The sequence below is a fragment of the Neoarius graeffei genome, chromosome 10, assembly GCF_027579695.1.
Source record: "Neoarius graeffei isolate fNeoGra1 chromosome 10, fNeoGra1.pri, whole genome shotgun sequence".
In the NCBI taxonomy this organism is placed as follows: domain Eukaryota; kingdom Metazoa; phylum Chordata; class Actinopteri; order Siluriformes; family Ariidae; genus Neoarius; species Neoarius graeffei.
Window position 1 is genome coordinate 12,503,833 of NC_083578.1, and position 22,278 is coordinate 12,526,110.

The 22,278-nt window shown below is 42.4% G+C and overlaps 1 protein-coding gene across 6 annotated transcripts in view; it reads left to right on the forward strand.

Moving 5' to 3' along the window:
• Positions 1 to 2,965: 2,965 nt before the first annotated feature.
• The window catches only part of LOC132892850 (AP2-associated protein kinase 1-like), a 109,252-nt gene continuing 89,939 nt past the window's right edge, over positions 2,966 to 22,278 (forward strand). For all 6 annotated transcript variants that reach the window (XR_009655484.1, XM_060931303.1, XM_060931304.1 and 3 more), the window contains exon 1: positions 2,966 to 3,818. Coding sequence is in view for 5 of the 6 variants with exons in the window: in XM_060931303.1 (XP_060787286.1) it covers positions 3,653 to 3,818 (166 nt within the window). In the remaining variant the exon portion in view is untranslated. The remainder of the gene's footprint in view (positions 3,819 to 22,278) is intronic.

Here is a 22,278-nt window from a genome sequence, read left to right on the forward strand (position 1 = left end):
ACACTCACATTCACACCTACGGTCAATTTAGAGTCACCAGTTAACCTAACCTGCATGTCTTTGGACTGTGGGGGAAACCGGAGCACCCGGAGGAAACCCACGCGGACACGGGGAGAACATGCAAACTCCACACAGAAAGGCCCTCGCCGGCCACGGGGCTCGAACCCGGACCTTCTTGCTGTGATGCGACAGTGCTAACCACTACATTACCATGCTGCCTTATTCTAAACATTTTATTCTAAATTATTATATTTGGATAATACTCTAAGTAATAATATTGGCTGGCGTTGAGTGGTCTATCAGATATATTCCATTCAGCTAGCATGATACTGAACGAGTCAAAGACGAGTCGCTGAATGGAATATATCTGATATATCATGAAAAAAGCCAGCTAATATAATTATTATTATTATACATACACATTCCTTTCGGGTGTTCAACGCGTCTTTGTCTTTCAAAATTTTCTCAAAATCTTCCGTATTTAACGAAGCAAATCTGGCGGCCATGTTTGTTTACAAATTGTCCCAGTCACTCTCTAGCGTGGAAGTTTTACGTCTCCAACGTGTGATGTCATGTTGTCTTGACAACCATACAATATCGTAAACCATATTCAACACTCATTCGCCATTGGGTAGAGTGATGTAATACACGTAGGATAAGTGATATGCTAACAATATCGCATGCTATCAAAACAAATGAATGAAACCCACTAGAAGGGAATAGAACACGTTTTTATTCCATCAAAGTGTCCTGTATGGATAATAATTCCTGATATTTCACTCTGGAAACACCCAGTGTTTTCCTGCTGATTAGACACGTGTTGTCAAAATGGTGAACCGGTTCAAAATTAACATTTTTTTGATTAACTTGCCTTTTTTTTTTGCAGATGTGTCCATATAATAGAAAGAACATTATTATAAAGAACATTTATAGATATAATTTGTTAAATTTGAATAACATTCACTCTTTACAAGTAGGACTAGTCATTTACTCTGTTCGTTTTAATACTATACCAGAAACATTTAAAAGTATTTTTGTAAAAATGTTCAAATTCATCAGTAGATACTAGATACTCAAGCGATTACAGAGTTAAGCTTTGCAGAACTAATATCTACAAATTTACTGTTGCCGCTAATGGGCCTAAATTATGGAATTCCCTCCTGAAGGAACTTAAATCTGAGTCAATCTTCATTAAATTGGAAAAAAACCTTGAAGCAATATTTACTCAGTTTAGCAAAACCTTAGGAAGTTTGTATTTAAAGTGTCAAATGTTTTTGAAATTGTTTGTTTTACTGTTTACAGTTTCATTAACAACTGTTACTCAGTTATCTGAGGATTACTTAGTTTCGGCATCTTTCCTTATATTTTTCTATTGTTGCAACTCATCTCATGTCTTGAATATAATTTGAGACAGTACAAAAGTATAAGCCTACAACTTCTTTTTGAATACTGTCTCACCATTAGAGATGCATTACATTTGAATTACATTTAATTTTAATTAAAATTACCGATTCATTAATTAATATTAGAAATTATAGATATATGTAAAAAAAATGTAATATTTGTTTCCTAAGAGAGACAGAAGGGGAGCTTTATCCCTTTTTCCTCCTCTCTCGCTCTCTTTCTTTTATTTATGTATGTGTGTGTATATGTTACATTTGCATTATCATTTATACATAGTGAACTTTAATTCTTTTTTTTATTGTTGTAAATTTTGTTAATTATGCCTTAGATATCATGGTAATGTGTAAATAATGTAATGTATCTACACTGGTTGTAAACTTAATTAAATTAATTCATTCAAACATTACACAGTGGAGTGAAGATATGAATTTTATCTTCTCATGTTGAAAAAATATATATATTCACCACTCGAAGATAAACTTCATATCTTTGCACCAAGCACGTTTCCAAAAAAAAAATGTTGGGACGCTGTGTAAACTATAAATAAAATCAGAATGTGATGATTTGCAAACCAGACATCATTCTATTCTGATAAAAGTCTATCTATTCAGTTGTAATAAAATTATTCTCTCCTGTCACATTACATCATGATGATAAGCAGACGCGCAGCTTGTGAACAGGCAAGGCAGGCAACTGCTTGGGGCCCCCTGGCCCAGGGGCCCCCCGAGAGTCGGGGCCCGAGGACTTATTTATTTTGTTTTTTATTGTTTTGTTTTTATTGTTCTTTACCATTGTATTTTCACATTTGGAATTTAAAAAACTTTGGTTTCATACATTTTTCATTGGTGTCAGATTATTTATAACATAATTGGTGATGAACACTGGTCAGAAGGGCCCCCTGGAAATTTTTGCTTGGGGCCACAACAGACTCTAGAATCGCCTCTGACGGTAAGATAAAATAAGATAAGATAGCCTTTTATTATCCCACAGGGGGAAATTTACATTGTTACAGCAGCAAAATATATCAAGAGAAAAAGATGGAGTCGTGCAAAAGTACTAAGTATACAAAAAAGGATATATAAAAGAAATAAACTACAAATTTAGAGATCAAAACAATTAACAAATTTGCATAAATTAACAGGTTTGCAGATATATAGTTACCATAAGTGTATTACAAAGGTGGTATTGCACGTTTAAGTATTGCACGGGTATTACTACCAGCATTACTCAGATAGTATTGCACAAGTAAGTTGGTATATTGCACAAGAGCCATTTTAACCATGTGTAGCTAGCAGTTCGCTGTAAAGTACTGACAATATTCTATTCTATTCTGTTCTATTTTAAACGACTGAAAAAATCCCAATTAAAGAATCTATTCACCTCCATCCTGAGAAACTAAACCCGTGTTGGTATGCAAATATATGCAGATTGTCTTCTGACGTCATTCATCGAGAGCGAAAGAGAGGCGACTTCTTATTTTGCGCATGCGCTAACTGATGTACTCCACTTCCCAGGAGTCTGCGCGTTAATCGGTGGATGTGGCCACGCCCACACGGGCTGTCGGTGAATTAAAGAGCAGGTTTATGACTCTGGTGATTTATAACCCGCCGGGTTACTGAATTAAACCCGTTCATTCCTCACCGTTTCCGGGGTCAGTGAGCCGAACTCACTGCATCACCGGATCGTGCTGGTGTGTGTGCGCGCGCGCAGCCGGTCCGGTCCGGGTCAGTAATTAACGGATTATTAGTGCGCGTGAACTCGGTCGAGGCGCGTTTCAGTGACGTCACTGGCTCCTTAGCAGCCTGTGTTTGGGCTCCAGCTGAGCTGTGAGGGGCCTGCGGGACCCCGGGACTCTCTGCGGCTCTACGCATTATTCACCATGAGGTTCTGGAGCTTTCATGGCGTGTTTGGTGTCCGGACTCCGCGCTAACAGCCGCACAAAGCCGGTTACTCCGCGCTCCGGGCCGCTCTGAAGCCTGCAGGCGGCGGGCTGGGAGAGAGAGAGAGAGAGAGAGAGAGAGAGTGTGTGTGTGTGTGTGTGTGTGTGTGACTCACCCCGAATACACGCGACAACATTATCGATTTGTTGTCGCATCTCTCTCTCCTCACCATGGTCCTGCGATAAATTATATTTATTTGTAGTTTTAAACGGTGTCCGCTCGTCCAGGTGTGTTTATTATTATTGTTATTATTTTACTGAGCGGCCGCTGAAGGGGTTCGGCTCGCTGTGTAAAACACACGGAGGATCATGAAGAAGTTTTTCGACAGCCGACGGGAAGCGGTGAGTTCCGGGCCCGGTTCTGGAGGCGCCGGGGCGGGAGGCGGTGCTGGATCCGGGGGAGGAGGCGCCTTCATCGGCCGCGTTTTCACCATCGGCCGCTACCAGGTGACTGTGGAGGAGACAGTGGCTGAAGGTGAGTTCATACAAACATGGAGCTCTTTCTCTCTCTGTCTGCACTCCCCTCTCTTACCATCTCTCTCTCTTTCTTCCCTCAGTTACATTTCTTTCTATATCTTTCATCTCTTTTCCTCACTTCCCATTACTTTCCTTCACTCCTCTCTTTCCATCTCTTTTCTTTCATTCAGACCCCCCCCATCAGTTCCCTTTTTTGTCCCCCCAGTTCCCCTCTTTTTTTTGCCCCCCCGTCAGTTCCCCTCTTTTTTTTTTGCCCCCCCGTCAGTTCCCCTCTTTTTTTTTTGCCCCCCCGTCAGTTCCCCTCTTTTTTTTTTGCCCCCCCGTCAGTTCCCCTCTTTTTTTGCCCCCCCGTCAGTTCCCCTCTTTTTTTGCCCCCCCGTCAGTTCCCTTTTTTTTGCCCCCCCCCGTCAGTTCCCTTTTTTTTGCCCCCTCGTCAGTTCCCCTCTTTTTTTGCCCCCTCGTCAGTTCCCCTCTTTTTTTTGCCCCCTCGTCAGTTCCCCTCTTTTTTTTTTGCCCCTCGTCAGTTCCCCTCTTTTTTTTTGCCCCCCGTCAGTTCCCCTCTTTTTTTTTGCCCCCGTCAGTTCCCTTTTTTTTTTGCCCCCCCGTCAGTTCCCTTTTTTTTTTGCCCCCCCGTCAGTTCCCTTTTTTTGCCCCCCGTCAGTTCCCTTTTTTGCCCCCCTCGTCAGTTCCCCTCTTTTTTTTGCCCCCTCGTCAGTTCCCCTCTTTTTTTTGCCCCCTCGTCAGTTCCCCTCTTTTTTTTGCCCCCTCGTCAGTTCCCCTCTTTTTTTTGCCCCCTCGTCAGTTCCCCTCTTTTTTTGCCCCCTCGTCAGTTCCCCTCTTTTTTTTGCCCCCCTCGTCAGTTCCCCTCTTTTTTTTGCCCCCTCGTCAGTTCCCCTCTTTTTTTGCCCCCCTCGTCAGTTCCCCTCTTTTTTTGCCCCCCTCGTCAGTTCCCCTCTTTTTTTGCCCCCCTCGTCAGTTCCCCTCTTTTTTTGCCCCCCTCGTCAGTTCCCCTCTTTTTTTGCCCCCCCTCGTCAGTTCCCCTCTTTTTTTTGCCCCCTCGTCAGTTCCCCTCTTTTTTTTGCCCCCCTCGTCAGTTCCCCTCTTTTTTTGCCCCCCTCGTCAGTTCCCCTCTTTTTTTTGCCCCCCTCGTCAGTTCCCCTCTTTTTTTTTTTGCCCCCCTCGTCAGTTCCCCTCTTTTTTTTTTTGCCCCCCTCGTCAGTCCCCTCTCTTTTTTGCCCCCCCGTCAGTCCCCTCTCTTTTTTGCCCCCCTGTCAGTCCCCTCTCTTTTTTGCCCCCCCGTCAGTCCCCTCTTTTTTTTGCCCCCCCGTCAGTCCCCTCTCTTTTTTGTCCCCCCGTCAGTTCCTTTTCACTTCCTCCCTTCTCCTCCTTTTTCCTTTCCCTTCCACTTTTCTTTTTTTCATCATTAGTTAAATCAGTGTTGCCCCAAATTCATGCCCTGCTTAAGGAAATCATCTGTAGTGGGGGTTTTCCATACACAGAAATGCACAGGTTTAGAAGTTTCTTCACTTCATTATACAGACGGAATATCATTAAACGATATAAATAATGTTTCACGTTAAATGTACAGCATGACTTTCAGTCCGTTAAAGTCACGTTAAACCTGTTAATTTCGGCAAGCATAACGGAGTTGCCTGTTCCGAGTGCAGTGATGATCACTGCAGGCTTTTCTTTCTGTTGTCTGTGCAGAAAGCTGAAAATCTCTGCACCGTGACAGAATTGTTTTATTGCATCATGAAGTGGACGAGCCTGTCGTGCTCCTGTTTGCAAATGTCATACAAATCAGTTGATCGTTGACTCGTGATGTTTTTGTGGACATGAAGTCGAATGTGCTGTTCAAGGAAAATAATCAACTTTGGAGCGGTAACAGTAACTCCGCTTCACTGTGGGATTATGTCACTCTTCCATCATTGATTATTTTCCTGTAACAGCGCACCGCCAGGAGTTTTATAGCTGAAAGAAGACGTGCTTAATACACTGTTCTTCCCGTTCACGCCTGGCATTAACAAGCGTCCTGGGTGATCGGACTGTCAGTGTTCAGCTGGAAATGTCACTGTGTGTCATCAGTACCTCCGTGCCTGCATCCGTAGCGTTCCCTGGGGTCTTGTGGTTAATGCTGGGATCAGACCACGTGATCTTTTTGTCTTTCATGATGTCGCCATGTCGGATTAGGAAATCACGTTGCCATAAATTCTTGTCTTTTCAATCGATCATTGTTTACATCGTTGCATGTCAGGAAAGAAGTTGAAGGAGGGAAACTGTCAGTCATGGCTACGGAATCCTGACTTTTTCGTCGGGGTCTCGAGGGACGTCCCAGATGCCACATCGCTGTTCTTTTGAGTATGTCGTATTACATGGTCCATTAATCACGTAAGATTTTGATTTGATTTGTTTTTAAACCAAGCGATACGTTTAACATAAGGATTGTTGACTGAAAACACCTTGTCCATTCACACTCGGTGTCTGCTAGCTTTTTTTTTCTTCCTATTTATGTCGTCTTGCACTTTTTAAGGTTAGCTTTTAAGTTCGTTCTGTTTATTACAATGACGAATTCTGAATCACTCAGAGGTTCTGTTCTACACATCTGAGGCAGTCTTGTAGTCGAGTCACTAAACCTGGAGTCTGAGTCCAGCCTCGAGTCCCCAGTGTTCAAGTCCAAGTCATTAAAAAAAATTTCGAGTCCGAGAACAAGACTCCAACCGCACCATGTGACCATGGCTGTTTTGGCGCCATTAACATTAGTTTGTTCCTGAACATGCCGTATGAACAGCTGAATGTGCTTCTCTTTGTCAGGGAGTGTGAAGTATTCTGTCCGAGACGGTTGGGAGACGGATGTAAGTGCAGAAGGTGTGTTTATTAATACAAGTGAAGACGGTAAACAATCCAGAACGGCAGGCAAAATCGTAAAACAGTCGATAGGTCATAGACTCAGCAGAATCAAAGACGAGAAACAGGAAATCAGGAAACCAAACAAGGCAATAAGGCTTGGTAATGTGTCAGCAACACAACTCAATACTTCGCAAAGTAACTGTTTTTTCTTTTTTTTTTTTATATCGGTGCGCTGATTGTGCCTTAATCCTGCGCAGGTGCGAGTCGTTTACGGCACGTGAGAGTCCACTTGGCGTGTGCGCTGTCCGGAGTGCGCCTGAGTGTCTATCTGATGCACATGCCAAGGCGTACAGGTGTGACACTCTTGTGCACAATTAGTATAAAAATTAATGTAGCTATAAATATCTTAAGATGTTATTATGGCATGGTACAAAAAATAAAGAGAAAATCAGAGTCCTCGTCTCCATTTTGAGTCGGAGTCAAGTCACGAGTCCTTAAAATTGGGGCACGAGTCTGACTCGAGTACTATAAGCCTGGTCTCAGGCTTTAAGGTGGTTTTGTTTCTCGCTCGTTTGTTCATTTTCTCTTCTTGATGCCGAATGCCCCCGTCGTTTGTTCTGCGGCTGCTTTAGCTCTGCATGGTGATTCATTGGCATGAACACTGCTGTAAGCTCCACTCCGCTTTCTCAGGATGGACCATTGACTTTGTTTCACAGAAAGTGCAGTGAGTCATCTTGTGATCCTTCTGTGAGCGAGCAGCACTTTGTGTAAAACTCGAGCTGGCAGGATGTTGTTACAGGGAAGCAGCTGAGCTCGAACCACAACCACACCTTGGTTTAGAAATATACTAGTGCATCTCAAAAAATTAGAATATTGTGAAAAAGTTCAATATTTTCCATCAGTTATTTAAGAAAGTGAAAATGTTATATATTATAGACTCATTACACATGAACTAAAATGTTTCAAGCATTTTTCTATTTTAATTTTAATCAGTATGGCATATAGTACAAAACCATAAAAAAAAACCCATCTCAAAATATTAGAATATTTCATTTCGAGTTTGAGTAAAACAGTATGAACACACTACGGGTATCTCTCGGTCTAGTTCAGTACACACAACCACAATCATGGGGAAGACTGCTGACTTGACTGTTGTCCAGAAGATGATCACTGAAGCCCTCCACAAGGAGGGTAAGCCACAAAAAGTCATTGCTGAAAAGGGTGGCTGGAAAAGGTGCACAAGCAACAGGGACGGCCGCAGTCTTGAGAGGATTGTCAAGAAAAGTTGATTCAAGAACTTGGGAGAGCTTCACAAGGAGTGGACTGAGGCTGGTGTCAGTGTATCAAGACCCATCACGAACAGACATCTTCAAGAAAGGGGATACAACTTTCGCATTCCTAATATCAAGCTACTCCTGAGCCAGAGACAATGTCAGAAGTGTCTTATCTGGGCTCAGGAGAGAAAGAAATGGACTGTTGCTCAGTGGTCCAAAGTCCTCTTTGCAGATGAAAGTACATTTTGCATTTAATTTGGAAATCACGGTTCTAGAGTCTGGAGGAAGAGTGGAGAGGCACAGAATCCAAGGTGTTTGAAGCCCAGTGTGAAGTTTCCACAGTCTGTGATGATTTGGGGTGCCATGTCATCTGCTGGTGTTGGTCCACTGTATTTTATCAAGCCCAAAGTCAACACAGCCATCTACCAGGAGATTTTAGAGCACTTCATGCTTCCATCTGCTGACGAGCTTTTTGGAGATACTGATTTCCTTTTCCAGCAGGACTTAGCACCTACCCACAGTGCCAAAACTACTACCAAATGGTTTGCTGACCATGATATTACTGTGTTTGATTGGCCAGCCAACTTGCCTGACCTGAACCCCAGAGAGAATCTCTGGGGTATTGTCAAGAGGAAGATGAGAAACGCCCGACCCAAAAATACAGATATGCTGAAGGCCACTATCAAAGCAACCTGGGCTTCAATAACACCTCAGCAGTGCCACAGACTGATCACCTCCATGCCACACCGCATTGATACAGTAATTCATGGTAAAGGAGCCCCAACCAAGTATTGAGTGTATAAATGAATATACTTTTCAGAAGTTGGACATTTCTGTATTGTAAATCCTTTTTTTGATTGATCTTAGGGAATATTCTAATAATTTGAGATACTGGATTTCTGATTTTCATGAGCTATAAGCCATAATCATCAAAATTAAAACAAAGGCTTTAAATATTTCACTTTACATGTAATGAATATAGAATATATGAAAGTTTACCTTTTTGAATTAAATTATGAAAAAAAGGAACTTTTTCATGGTATTCTAATTTTTTGAGATGCACTAGTAGAGTCAAAGAGTTAGAGGGGTGCTGTGCTAGGAGAGGAAAACAATCATCAATCCTGATGCGTTTTAGTCCTCTTGCACTATAGCAGTTTGCCAACAAATACAGTTTTTAATTTAATAGCCTACTGACTGATGTGGCATACTTTTTTTTTTTTAAATCTGTTTATAGTTACATCTACCGTTGTGGAATGTCCGCAAGTCAAGTTAGTTCTTTACATGTCATAAGTTATGTTCTAGCAGGTTTAGGGTCCGGTCCCACAACACCGATAACTAATAACTCCAACTCTTAGGGTGTTCACATGGCACATATTTGCATCGATGCTGCACCGATGTATTTTGTTGCGATATATCTTACACCGGTGTAAATTTTGCGCAGCGTTCACACGTCACAAACCTGCTTACTAGAGAGAAGCGTGTTAGCACCGGTGCAGCCCCACTTGCGTTCACACAGCAGTTTCTGCGACCATGCAATAGTAGCAAAAACTTTATTACTATCATTTCCTTTGATAGTAATAAAGTTTTGATATCATTTCCTTTTATTACTATCATTTCCTATCATTATTACTATCGCAAATGATAGTAATAATGCGGAAATGAAATATGCACATGCGTGAAAATGTACTTCATTTTCCCGGTTGTCATGGCATCACCAAGCGCCGGGAAAACAACGTGGATGAAGACACCAGTGTTGCCAGATATTGCTGATGTTTTCCATCCCAAAATATGTTCAAATCCACCAAAATGCACTTAAAACTGCCCAATCTGGCAACACTGGAAGACGCGCAGTTCTGTTGTTGTTGATATTCGCCATTTTGGAAGCGCAAAATACCAGGATGCAAATTATGCAATGCCTGTATGTAATCAACTCTCCTCACGCGTAGCGAGTCGACCCCTGTAGCGTTCAGACGGCCCATTTGATATCGGTGCTGCCCCGCAAACTAGCATTTACTCCGGAGTAAATTTCTTAAACCACCTCCCGAGCAGGGTTAGATTTGCACTGGTTTAAGCAGCTTTCAGGGGCTACACCGGTATAACTGTACCGTGTGAACGCTCTACCGGGGCAGCCCCGGTGCTACACCGGAGTAAAAGTTGCCGTGTGAACACCCCTCCTGACTGTCCCTCTGCCTGAATTTAGATCCAGTCTGGAGCAGAAACACCACAACTCTACAGGGATGAAAGTCTTCCGGATTTACCCGGAAATCCAGATATTTGACAAAACTCTTGAAAATCTCCGGTTTCCAGAATGGAGAAATTTATTCTTCGGATTTTTCGCGTCCCTAGACGCGGCGTAATACTTCGCATCGTCCTTGCATGGGCGCAGTCCTTAAATAGCCCAAACATAGTTCATTGATTAAAGACAGGTGTTCTTTGTTAACGGTGCGCGTGCCGGAGCTCGTTAGGCGCGCACGCCCAAGGCGCGCCTTCAGGTGCACGAGCTAAGGCGCGCAGGACTGACACCGTTCTGCGCAACACAATCGCACTAGAAAGCGTGTTCAAGCTGCCAGTGTAGCTGCAGTCTTTTTAATTGCAAATTACGAGTATTTCCTCTTGTGTTAATAATTCGCCGTGTCAAAACAAGCGAAACTTTCCTCCTTTCGACGTGAAGAGAGGTAAGCGATTTATTATATATATTTTTTTCCATCAAAGTTGCATTTTGTGGCTCCGAAGCAAAGTTTTAGTGCCGTTTCTAGAACACAACATCAAGAAAACGTGGAAGAAACAGCAATAATGGAAGAGCCGGTTTCTAAGCTGCCTAAAACTAGCAATGGGAATTTATTTTTTGTTACATGATGTACTCAGGCTGCCAGTCAGTGTGTGACACACACACACACACACGCACCTGAAAAGTCCTCGCTACGCCCCTGATTTATATGAGAAATTTGGTCTTCATTGGTGTGTTTAAATTTACAGACAATACGAACTAATGTAAACAATCGGCTTCAACTCGCATAAATCTGAATTGGAAATGTTTAGTTCACTTTAGCTTCTGCAAACGCACAACTCTACTAAAAGATTGATGAACGAGACTCAACGTCCCCAACATTGAAACCTGAAAGCTTTAGAAACTCTAACAGACCTTTACTTTATTTTTTAACAGCACTGTTTTGGGATTTTGCTGAGTTTACATTCAACCATCTGATTTTTTTTCAAAGTAATGAACTGTGTAGCAGGAAGATCACGGCGTTTTCTAAATGCACTCCTGAAAATTACTCATTAACTCGGGGAATTAAATTTGAGATTTTTGACGTTAATCATTAATGGACATGAAAGAAAAAGGCTTAAAAGTTATATCTTGTTTTAGTGAAAATAAGTACTAAAATGCACTAGAATGCAGAGTTTTGCGTGTTTGTTATTAAAATTTTTTCAGGGGACGTTGCCCCCCCCCATCTTAGTTTGACTTTCAAAAGTTCAGGATTTATTTTTTTTTTTTTTCCTTTGCTCCACTTTCATCTCTAACTCTAATCCCCACTATAATATCGCTCGGCCCTGACACTCAGGGAAATAAACACATGCAACTTAGGACCAGTCATGGATGGTTTTCCCAAGTAGTAGCACATTATTCCAGGTCTTACTGTACAGCTTGGACTCCAAAACAACCCACGCACAGCCTCCGGTGGCTGATTATAATAGATAGGTCATGATTACAGAAATATAATAAAAAAAAAAAAAGGATACAAAATACAGCGTGGTTACGGATTTTAATACGGATGCAACATCTCATCTCATTATCTCTAGCCGCTTTATCCTGTTCTACAGGGTCGCAGGCAAGCTGGAGCCTATCCCAGCTGACTACGGGCGAAAGGCGGGGTACACCCTGGACAAGTCGCCAGGTCATCACAGGGCTGACACATAGACACAGACAACCATTCACACTCACATTCACACCTACGGTCAATTTAGAGTCACCAGTTAACCTAACCTGCATGTCTTTGGACTGTGGGGGAAACCGGAGCACCCGGAGGAAACCCACGCGGACACGGGGAGAACATGCAAACTCCGCACAGAAAGGACCTCGCCGGCCATGGGGCTCGAACCCGGACCTTCTTGCTGTGAGGCGACAGCGCTAACCACTACACCACCGTGCCACCTAGTTTTAAATATGAAAAATAAAATGCATTATTTGCATCACAAATTACTTTTTATATATTGTGTATCTCGGAAATATTTTTGGGAATCGTGATACGATTTGACATTTGTTTCTTTGTTAAATAACACTTTTGAGTTTATTAATTATTAGCTCCTTCCAGACATGTTCCTGTGAATGAGTTGTTACTATAGAAACTGTACCGTATTAAAAGCAGCGAATTGATTTGAATTACAGACGAAAAACGAATCGGCAACTTATTCTGACCAATCAGGTTTGAGAATTCGTCAGCGCTTGTTAAGAATGTTGCATTTAGTTTTGTGTAATGAATGAAAGTGTGGTGCTGTGAGGCAGGAAGGCTGTTCACTCTGGAGACGTTTTGCTTGTTAATCAGAAATTCGAGGCCTGTGTGTGTGTTCCTTGCATACCTTTTGTGGTATGGCGTGTTACACCAAGGTCAGGATGCCTGAGACATGACGTTCTGTAAATAGCGATGGCGAGTCAGTGGGAGGAACTTGCACACCCACACCCATGTTGCTCCTCCACTCCTTTATGGCGTCCTTATTGAGTTCCGATGGCTATTTATAGTCGCGCTAAAAGCTCCATGCAGCATCGGTGGTGTGTGATGTGTTTTCGATCAGCTGGAAAGTTTGAGAGCGTTTCGTTGCATGTTTCAGTCTGTCTTTTTCTCTCCAGCATGAAAGCGCACACAGGATGTGGGGGAACCTCCTTTCCTGGATCTTTTGCGATAACGTACCCGCGCAGGAAATAATGTCGCTCAAGGCAAAAACAGAAAAATAATTTCCTGCAATTGGATTAGGGCACAAAATATTCTAACTTTTTTTTTTTTTTTGAGCAAGTGAAAAACTTTCTGGGAAAGTTAATAAAAATATATATTGGAGGAACTTGGTAGTTAAGTCAAAATTTACTATTTTAAAATATTAAAAATGGTTTTCACTACAATTTATAATTTCTTTTTAAATCTTCATGAGATTAATATAAAAATGGAAAAAAAATTGTACATAAAATAGTTTTTACATTATAAATTGTTGACAGATTTCTGGCTTCCTGACACGAGCAAAAGATCAGAGCCCTTTTTTATGATTTATTTTTATTTTTTTAATAAATTAACCAGGGAAAATTCCTGACCACTTAAGATCAGATTAATCCAAAAATTGTGCTTTAAAAAAAAAATTCCCTTGTTTTTACGTATAAATTGTTGCCGGATTTCTCGCTTCCTGACTCTACAAGCAAAACGTTAACATTTAGGGCTTTTTAAAAACTTATTTTGTTTTTAAAAATAAATTCACCAGGGGAAATCCCTGACCACTTAACGTGCACATCACGGATAAATTCAGGAGTAAGATCAGTGTAATTCTCCTATTTTATATTAAACTTTGGTCAAATATCTGTCACATTTTGTGCAATTTTTTTCTCTTGCGCAATACCAGAAAAATTCAGTTGAAATCGAGCCATTTGAAGTGAATTGTTCCGCCTCTGAAAAAACTTGGCATTTGGATTTCCCGGCAAACACTGATTTTCGTGACGTCGCATGCGGGACGCCTCCTTCTGAATCCTACGTCAGCGCTGGTTTGTTTATGAGAAAACGACCTGGTGGTTTTCTGCAGATTTCTTCAACGTTATCGCGTAATTATTAAAATGGTTAACAGATGTATCGTAGGAGGGTGTAGCAACACCAATCTTGATGGGATTAGTACTCAGCGTTTCCCAAAAGACCGGACAATGAGAGAGAAACGGGAGCGCTTGGTCTACACAGGCTGTGCACTGAAACCGTGCAAAGCTCGCGCAGCCTGCTGGCGCTTCCGCAGGTAACGTCACGAATCTGGCTCCAGACTCCCTTGGGATTTTTCCAGATGTTTTATTTTTTTTCTGCTGTAGACAGATGGCCTTGTGCAAAATTACCCTTCTGGATGAGTGTGCAAAGGGACATTCTTTCATATAAAAAAAAAAAAACACGAAATTGGTCCAGAATATGCACTTTAAGATTTTATCTGTAACACCAACATTAGTGATCATCCTGTTATGGGCGTTTTATCTGATTTGTGAGGCTATCACTCCTAACCACTCCTTCTTCTCGACGCCTTTCGATCTTATCAAAAGCACTGATTATGACGCTGTATTTGATTCCCGGGGGGTGTTTTTGGTTTGAGTAAACAGGCTGTAACCTCACGTGACCTGAATCTTATTTATGCAAGTTTTTGTTTTTTTGTTTTTCTTTAACAAATGAAGACCTAAGTTTTACTCCTGTAAACAAACTGTAAATCATTTTAGAAATAGAGCTGCAGTCTTCGTTTTTGTACTTTCTCACCTTGGGTCAACCAGTCAGAAGTGAACGTCCATCCCGTGCCAGTGCCTGATTAGCCTGGGCCCGCCCATCCTAAGCGTGACGCAACACGAGGGCCTGTTGCGAGCTTAGTCTGGCCAGGCAAGCTATCTACAGCTCTTCCAAGCTCCCAAAAAATCGGGAGCCAATCAACTTTGAGCATCTCCAACGGCCCTGGGTAGAGGCGTGTTCAAGGCACTGATGTAGTAGAACTGCGACCGGAAGCCATAGATTGTTTACAGAATCTATGCCGGAAGCGCTTCATTCACTAGAAACATTACGAACATGGAGCAGCGGCAAGCCTTTGACACAGCGGTAGATGCTGTATTGAAAACGGAGCAAAGAGCAGCCCTGGAGGTATTTATTGAAAGGAAGGACGTTTTCGCCTTGCTCCCGACCGGCTTCGGTAAGAGTTTAATCTACCAGTTAGCCCCGTCGTGTCACATACGTCAGAGGAAAGAGTGATGTGATTGGTTTAAGCTTCGTCACAGCCTTTTCTGGCTTCGACCAGTAGCAAACTGAGGCATTTCAGGGAGGCGGGTCAACCACAGGCTCTGGGAAACGGTTGGGCTTAATATCTTTGCCAGGCCAAATGCTCGCAGAGCTTTGAAGTCACGTTAGCCAGACTAAGTGCCTGATATTCCCTGGCCATCTCCCATCCCAGTACTAACCAGGACCTTAAGATGCACTGGGTGGCGCTAATCTCCGTTTCTGTAGCCCTCGGTCTCTCACCTGTTACATAGCTAGTGTTCCAGTAGGGGGCGGGTCCTCTGGTAACCATGAGAGTTTGACATCCTACTCACATCTGACGAGGCAAGGCACTGCAATACAGATGGCACTGGGTCCTGTTTTTATGATGCCCTTTGGTACGACCTGACTGTGAGTAGAACTCACGATCTCCCAGCCAAGAGGTGGCGACGTTAACCGCTAGTCCACCTCACCGGTTTGGGTAATTAAATGGAGTGAATGTTACAAATGTCTGCATTGATGCATAGATTAGTCTAAACACCTGGTAGCACTGGATCAGTATGTTTATTAGCCCAGTGAAAGACGCCAACACTGACATTGCCCAGATAGAACCTGTCCCCGGTGACGATGACCTTGCTGTGACCTTGACTCCTGTTTGGACCGAATCAGTTCGTCTCCTGGTTGCAACGATAGTTCCATATATGTACTCACCGGCGAGTTTATTAGGAATATCAAGCACCTGCTGTTGGTTTGATGCCGTTCTCTAATCAGCCAATCGCTTGACAGCAGCACGATGCATCAAATCCTACAGATACAAATCAAGAGCTTCAGTTCATTAATGTTCACATATCAGAACGGGAAAAATCATGATCTCAAAGTGTGACTTACTTTAGCCTAGGTCACAACTGGATGTACGATTTTTTGGCCGTGCAATTTTTGGCGTTTCCCAAATCGCTGCGTTTTTTTGTTCATGGAGAAAGACGCACGTTGGCCGCTTGAAGAGACTCTACGGGCGCTTACGTTTTTTTCAGGTTGCAAGACAAACTTGTCTTGCAACCTGAAAAAAACGTAAGCGCCCGTAGAGTTTGTTTGACACGACAAAGAACCTCTGCGGCCAGTCTACGGCTCGAAAATCAGCACGTCACGTACGCCCTCCGTGCGTTTCTTGCGTTTTTTGCACGTAGACCAGCCGTAGGAGCACGTACGGCCGGCTGTGACTGAGGCATTTCACCATGGCCTGGGTGTTGGTTTGAGCCAAATGGGCTGGGTTTTTTTTTTTTTTGAGTATTGCAGAAACTGCTCCTGATCTCCTGGGGTTTTCACACGCAAGTCTCTAGAGTTTACACAGAATGGTACGAAAAACAAAAAACATGGAGTGAGTGAGGTGAGTGAGCGACGGTTCTGTGGGTGGATAAAACAAACACCTTGTTGATAAGAGAGGTCAGAGGAAAATGGATAGACTGGTTCAAGCTTTTTGGCCAGGAAGGATATAGTAACTCACAGCAACTCTTTGCAACCGTGCTGAGCAGAAAAGCATCTCGCATGCAACAGCAGAAGACCACATTGGGTTCCAGTCCTGCAGCCAAGAACAGGGATCTTAGAATCAAGAACAAGTTCCTATTAAAATGGCCGGTGAGTCTCTCGAACATCAGCCCCGGTGTTGTCTGGTTGCATGTAAAACCTTTCCTTTTTTACAAGAGGGATGAGTTGGTGTGAAGGCGTCACCTTGTGGTTAAACGTCAAGAAAATAATTCATATTCGTATAAATAATACATGTTATTTACCAGCTGGGAGGTCCGTATGGTGAAATACCGTGACCGAGGTCTTGAAAGTACTGAGCGAGGCCCTCTGGGCCGAGGTCACGGTATTTCACCATACGGACCGACCTTAAGCTGGTAAATAATATATTTACTTTTTTCTTTACCAAATTCTAACAGAAAACGAGAGCGCCCGAAAGGGAAAACCGAGCCGAGCCGCCATTTTGAATCCTCATTCACGGCTGTAATGCAAATTGCTTCCTCCTCGGTATACAAGTGCACTTCCATGGCAGGAAAACAAAACTACGTTTTGCCGCCTATGTAGTCCCCTACTTATACAAAATTGAGTCATTCAGGATTCAGCCATGTTTTCGCTCGGCGTTAGCAACAGTTACAGGTTTTTAGCTTTCTCCTGAAATGTTTTCTTTTATTTCTTCTTCCTCAGGGTAGTAAAACTCGCTTTCGCTGTGAACACTGTCATTATCACTATCCATGCTGTAAAATTAATGCTATTCTCCTGAGAAATGCGCAAATAAATGTTGACAAAAATTGCGACTATGTTTGTTGTTGCGAACGAGCGAGTCGCCAGAGGTCCGTAACTGGGGTCCGTATTGTAGGAAACAGACCCGCTCGCCAGCCAATCAGAGCGCAGGATTTGGACCGTGGGGAAAAAAAAATAGTTGTCCTTTTCAGTCTTTTATGAAAATAGTAAGTCTCGCCTTCACTGGTAGTAGTTGTTAGTTTCAGATGATCGCCTGGGCTAAACGGTCCCACGCATCCCGACTCCGCTTGCGTCTTTGTCCTTCTTATTACTTTGTGTGGCGTGTAGTGTGCAGTGTCTTGCTAAAATGCTATTCATCTGTATTGAAATTCAGTCTCTGTGGTCTATGAAAGAGACGTACAGCCTGCGTCCTCGCTCTCGATTATTGTATTGTGTATCTCGCTGACCTTGCCTCTCTTGTCCCAGTCTTGGCTGAGGTCTCTTGCCCTCCTGTATTTAAACATTTGCAGTGGTGTATCGTGCACAAGAACTTCAGTTCTATGTTAGAAACAGAGGCACCGAGTGAACACAATAGAGGCTTGGGTGTAAATAATAGATGCTGAGCCCCTGATTTATTCATGTGTGTGTGTGTGTGTGTGTGTGTGTGTGTGTCCATGTGCCACATCTCTCTCAGCTGTATTTAGTCCCAGTTGGCAGATTCTACCATAACAGAGGCCAGTTAAGTCCCATCTCCTTAAATTGCTGAATTGATTATTTTGATCATTCTATTAAGTTTTTCTAGTAGCATTTGAGGTCTTGGACATTCACAGTAAATTTTAGGACAGTAGTCCTGGTAACTAATTAATAAAAGCCTGACATGACAGACACGCTAAATGACAATAGAAACACATCGGTTTCTGTCATCAAAATCTGACAGACAAACTAACGTCTACCATCATATTCTGACAGACACTCTAGATGACAATAGCAACAAAACTGTTTCTTACATTATTAATCTGACAAATTTAGTAATAATATTAAATACCTCATCGCTAGAACCAAATAATAAAATAAAATATTGAAATAAAAAAAAAAAATTATTTTCAAAATTGAAATATCAACAATAATTGTCAGAACAGTGACGATAGACACGACTGTGTCACTTTCGTGGGGAAATAACACATTGAAACGGCCTGTCGGCTGAAAGGGTCGCATCGCAAGTGGCTCTGATTTATCTCAACTTACGATAGTTTTCCTCCAGAAAAATTTAAATATGAATGCACAAATATATTCTCAATGTTTCTATCGTCAAAAATTTCTATCGTCGGGATAGCTGACTGAAAATCTTACCTTGATTTATTTGATGAAATCTAGCTGTCAGGACTCCAAGTCTTGCCCGGAAGTAAATGTCTGCTGTCACAAAAATCATGCGCAGTAGAATTTCCTCTTTGCATCAGTCAGCATGTGCGTGGCGAGGGCTTGAGTTTTGCTATCGTCAGGTGCATTAGACTGACAGACTGACGATAGCATTTTTTAAAAATAAGGCCATCCTTAAAAAAAAATTCGTTTCCTGTCCACCGGGTGGGCAAAAAAAATTTCGGGAGGGAGGGATTTTTTTTTTTTTACATTTTTATTATATATGGATGGATAAGAAATCGCAATGCTGTGTTTGCTTTTTCTTTCAGTACTTTTTTTATTACAAAAGCAGACACATTTAATAAAATATGACAGTTTAATCAACTGAAACTTGTACAAAAACTAAGTTCGCATTTTAAATGCTGACTGCAACATTTGCAAAACTTTTACAAAGGTACTTAAAATGTCCGACACACGGACTTTTTGTAGTTCTAAATCTACCGTTGGGCCTAGTTCAGATTAAATCTCATCTCATTATCTCTAGCCGCTTTATCCTGTTCTACAGGGTCGCAGGCAAGCTGGAGCCTATCCCAGCTGACTACGGGCGAAAGGCGGGGTACACCCTGGACAAGTCGCCAGGTCATCACAGGGCTGACACATAGACACAGACAACCATTCACACCTACGGTCAATTTAGAGTCACCAGTTAACCTAACCTGCATGTCTTTGGACTGTGGGGGAAACCGGAGCACCCGGAGGAAACCCACGCGGACACGGGGAGAACATGCAAACTCCACACAGAAAGGCCCTCGCCGGCCCCGGGGCTCGAACCCAGGACCTTCTTGCTGTGAGGCGACAGCGCTAACCACTACACCACCGTGCCGCCCTCGGATGAAATTACGCTATTAAAATGATCACTGAATGATTTGTTTTTCTGAATCTTTACTATTTTGTTGTTCGCTAGAATACCATTTTGCGATTTCACACTTAAGCAAATGTTTGAAAACTCCGGATCTCCTTCCTTCATGGTGGCTGACATTTTTTTTGTGCCGCACGGCGCATGCGCAGAGCTGATTGGACAGGGCTTTCCACAAGCACCAGCTACGGCCACACAATTAAGTCCAGCCGGCTACTTTAATGACTATTTTTGTAGCCCACAGGCTCTAAATATTAATTTTCGATTTTAATAAAATTAAATGTTTATCTAACGGACTGACAATAATGTCAAACTGAACCGTTGATCAAGGGAGAGTAACTCATCCGTGCCCCGACATGCGGTGTGCGCGCGCACTCGGCGCATGCTCAGCTGCGTGAATGTGTCATACACCGAAAATAAGAGATTTACAAGCCAGGAACGCCTCATGATGCTATACGCAAGAAAAGATGAAGATTTACTGCCATTTTACTTTGTATTTGAGTAAAGTGAATAAATAAATGGTCTGTGGAAAATACATTTAACCCTGGGAACTGCGTGCACAGGAGTTTTTGTGTTTACTCCCCCTGGCTGGCTACTTATTTGTCATGGCTGGCTAGTATGAGCCTTAGTGGAAAGCCCTGGGAATGCATAAATGTCAAGTTCGATTTTAGATTTACGAACCCGAAAAAAATGTCAAAAAAACAGCGTTTAAAAAAAAAATTTCACCCGCACAAACGGCACTCACCCGGCCGGTGGACCGGAAACAGAACATTTTTTAATAATGGCCTAACCGTGGGCTTCTCTCGTGAACGAAATAGTTTTTTCGCTGTTAATCTATTTCAACTCTATCTGTTGACACCCAAAAATGATAAAGCCTGCTTCCACACGATAACTACCAAAGATCCATAATGGCCGAGTCTATCGTCAGGTCATCTGACAGAAATTCACTGACGATAGCAACAGGGATAATGAAAGTGATTTTTAAAATGGGAGTTATGTCTGTCAGATACGTCAAAGAAATAGAACTTTATTCTTCAAAAATCTTTTATTGATATACTCAGTGTATTTTTAAATGACGTGCTGTTTTAGAAGACCAAATACCATATTTTCAATCTTGAAAATATTACCTAACTGAAAAAAGGACAAGAAAAATGTCTTATTTTGTGGGCAAGTGGTTAATGGATCCAGTTACGGTAGAATCTGCCAGTTGATATTTAAGTTGTCCAGAATTAAGAAGGGTGGTGCAGCGAGAAGCTTTAACACCCATCTATCCAGGGTCCGGTCTTATCTTATCTAATGTCATGCCAAGTTTCATATCTCTTCTGTGTCCATCTGGGTTCGCTCGGTTCCTTCCATCTACCAAAAAGCTGCTGGTTGATGGATCTCCGACACTGGATTTCCCCGAGGAGTGAACATGTCGTCGTCTTCATTAGAGCTGCGACCTCTTTTAAAGGAAACATCTTGCAAATAAACAAATTGAGCTAAAAGTCGGTCTTTGTCCGTCCTTTTATATTTAAAAAAAAAAAAAGCTGTGTTTTGATTTTGTTTTTAATGGTACAACCACTGAAGTGATGACAATAGATGAGACTGTTTTGTTTTTTGTCATGGAGGCCGCCAGAACTCCATCGTGCGTGATGTCATTTTCCACGAGCGCAGTGGAGGTGTACAAGTGCACACTATATTAGACTATAGTATAATATTAGGGTCGAGCACGACTTCTCGGTCAGTTTGTTTGCATTTCTCGACATAAATTATGGCAATGCAGTGTTTAGAAAAGGAATAAAGTAAAGTAGTGGCTAGTTTATTGCCTGTTTTATTAAAATGTATTTACCTGCTTATCTTCCATCTGTTTGATGCGTGACACGGTGTGCTGTTGGTGTTTTGTTTCACCACAAAAGTCGGGAATGCGTCTGGCTTCAGTTGTCGTTTCCGCCTCGTGTCTTGCTTCTTCCCAGTGATTGTTTTTTGGGTTTTTTTGTCCCCCCTCCCTGTCCAAGCCCTCCACAAATCTTCTGTAAAATGCTCACTGCACAATTGGCTGCTTTTTTTTTTTTTTTTTCAAGAAGTAAACTTTTTTTTTTTCTCGCTTTACTTGATGAAGCCACTCGGCCAAACGTCTCGGATCCAGGACGGAATGAAGACGACGTGCGGAATCCTATGTCACGCAGCACCACCCTCGTTTTCGTCTCCTAATGCATCCATCCAGTGTACCTGGCTAATCCGGTACAGCCGCGCCCGAGGAAATGGCCCAATGGACTGATGTTACAACTTTTTTTTTGGGGGGGGGGGGCTTTTTTTTTCACCTTTATTGGATAGGGCAGTGTAGAGACAGGAAATGAGTGGGAGAGAAAGAGACGGGGAGGGATCGGGAAATGACCTTGGGTCGGAATCGAACCCAGGTCCCCGGATTTATGGTATGGCGCCTTATCCACCTGAGCCACGATGCCCCCAACTTTTTTTTTTTTTATTATTAAGCTAAATTCCACTTTTTTTTTTTTTCCTCCCTGTCTACAGCATATTGTATTCATGTACACTACCGTTCAAAAGTTTGGGGTCACTTTGAAATGTCCTTATTTTTGAAAGAAAAGCACTGTTCTTTTCAATGAAGATGACTTGAAACTAATCAGAAATCCACTCTATACATTGCTAATGTGGTAAATGACTATTCTAGCTGCAAATGTCTGGTTTTTGGTGCAATATCTCCATAGGTGTATAGAGGCCCATTTCCAGCAACTCTCACTCCAGTGTTCTAATGGTACAATGTGTTTGCTCATTGCCTCAGAAGGCTCAAGGCCAATTTATGCTGACAACCCAGTCCTCGCAGATGGCGTCTGCGAAGCCCCCCCCCTTCGCAGACGCTCTGCG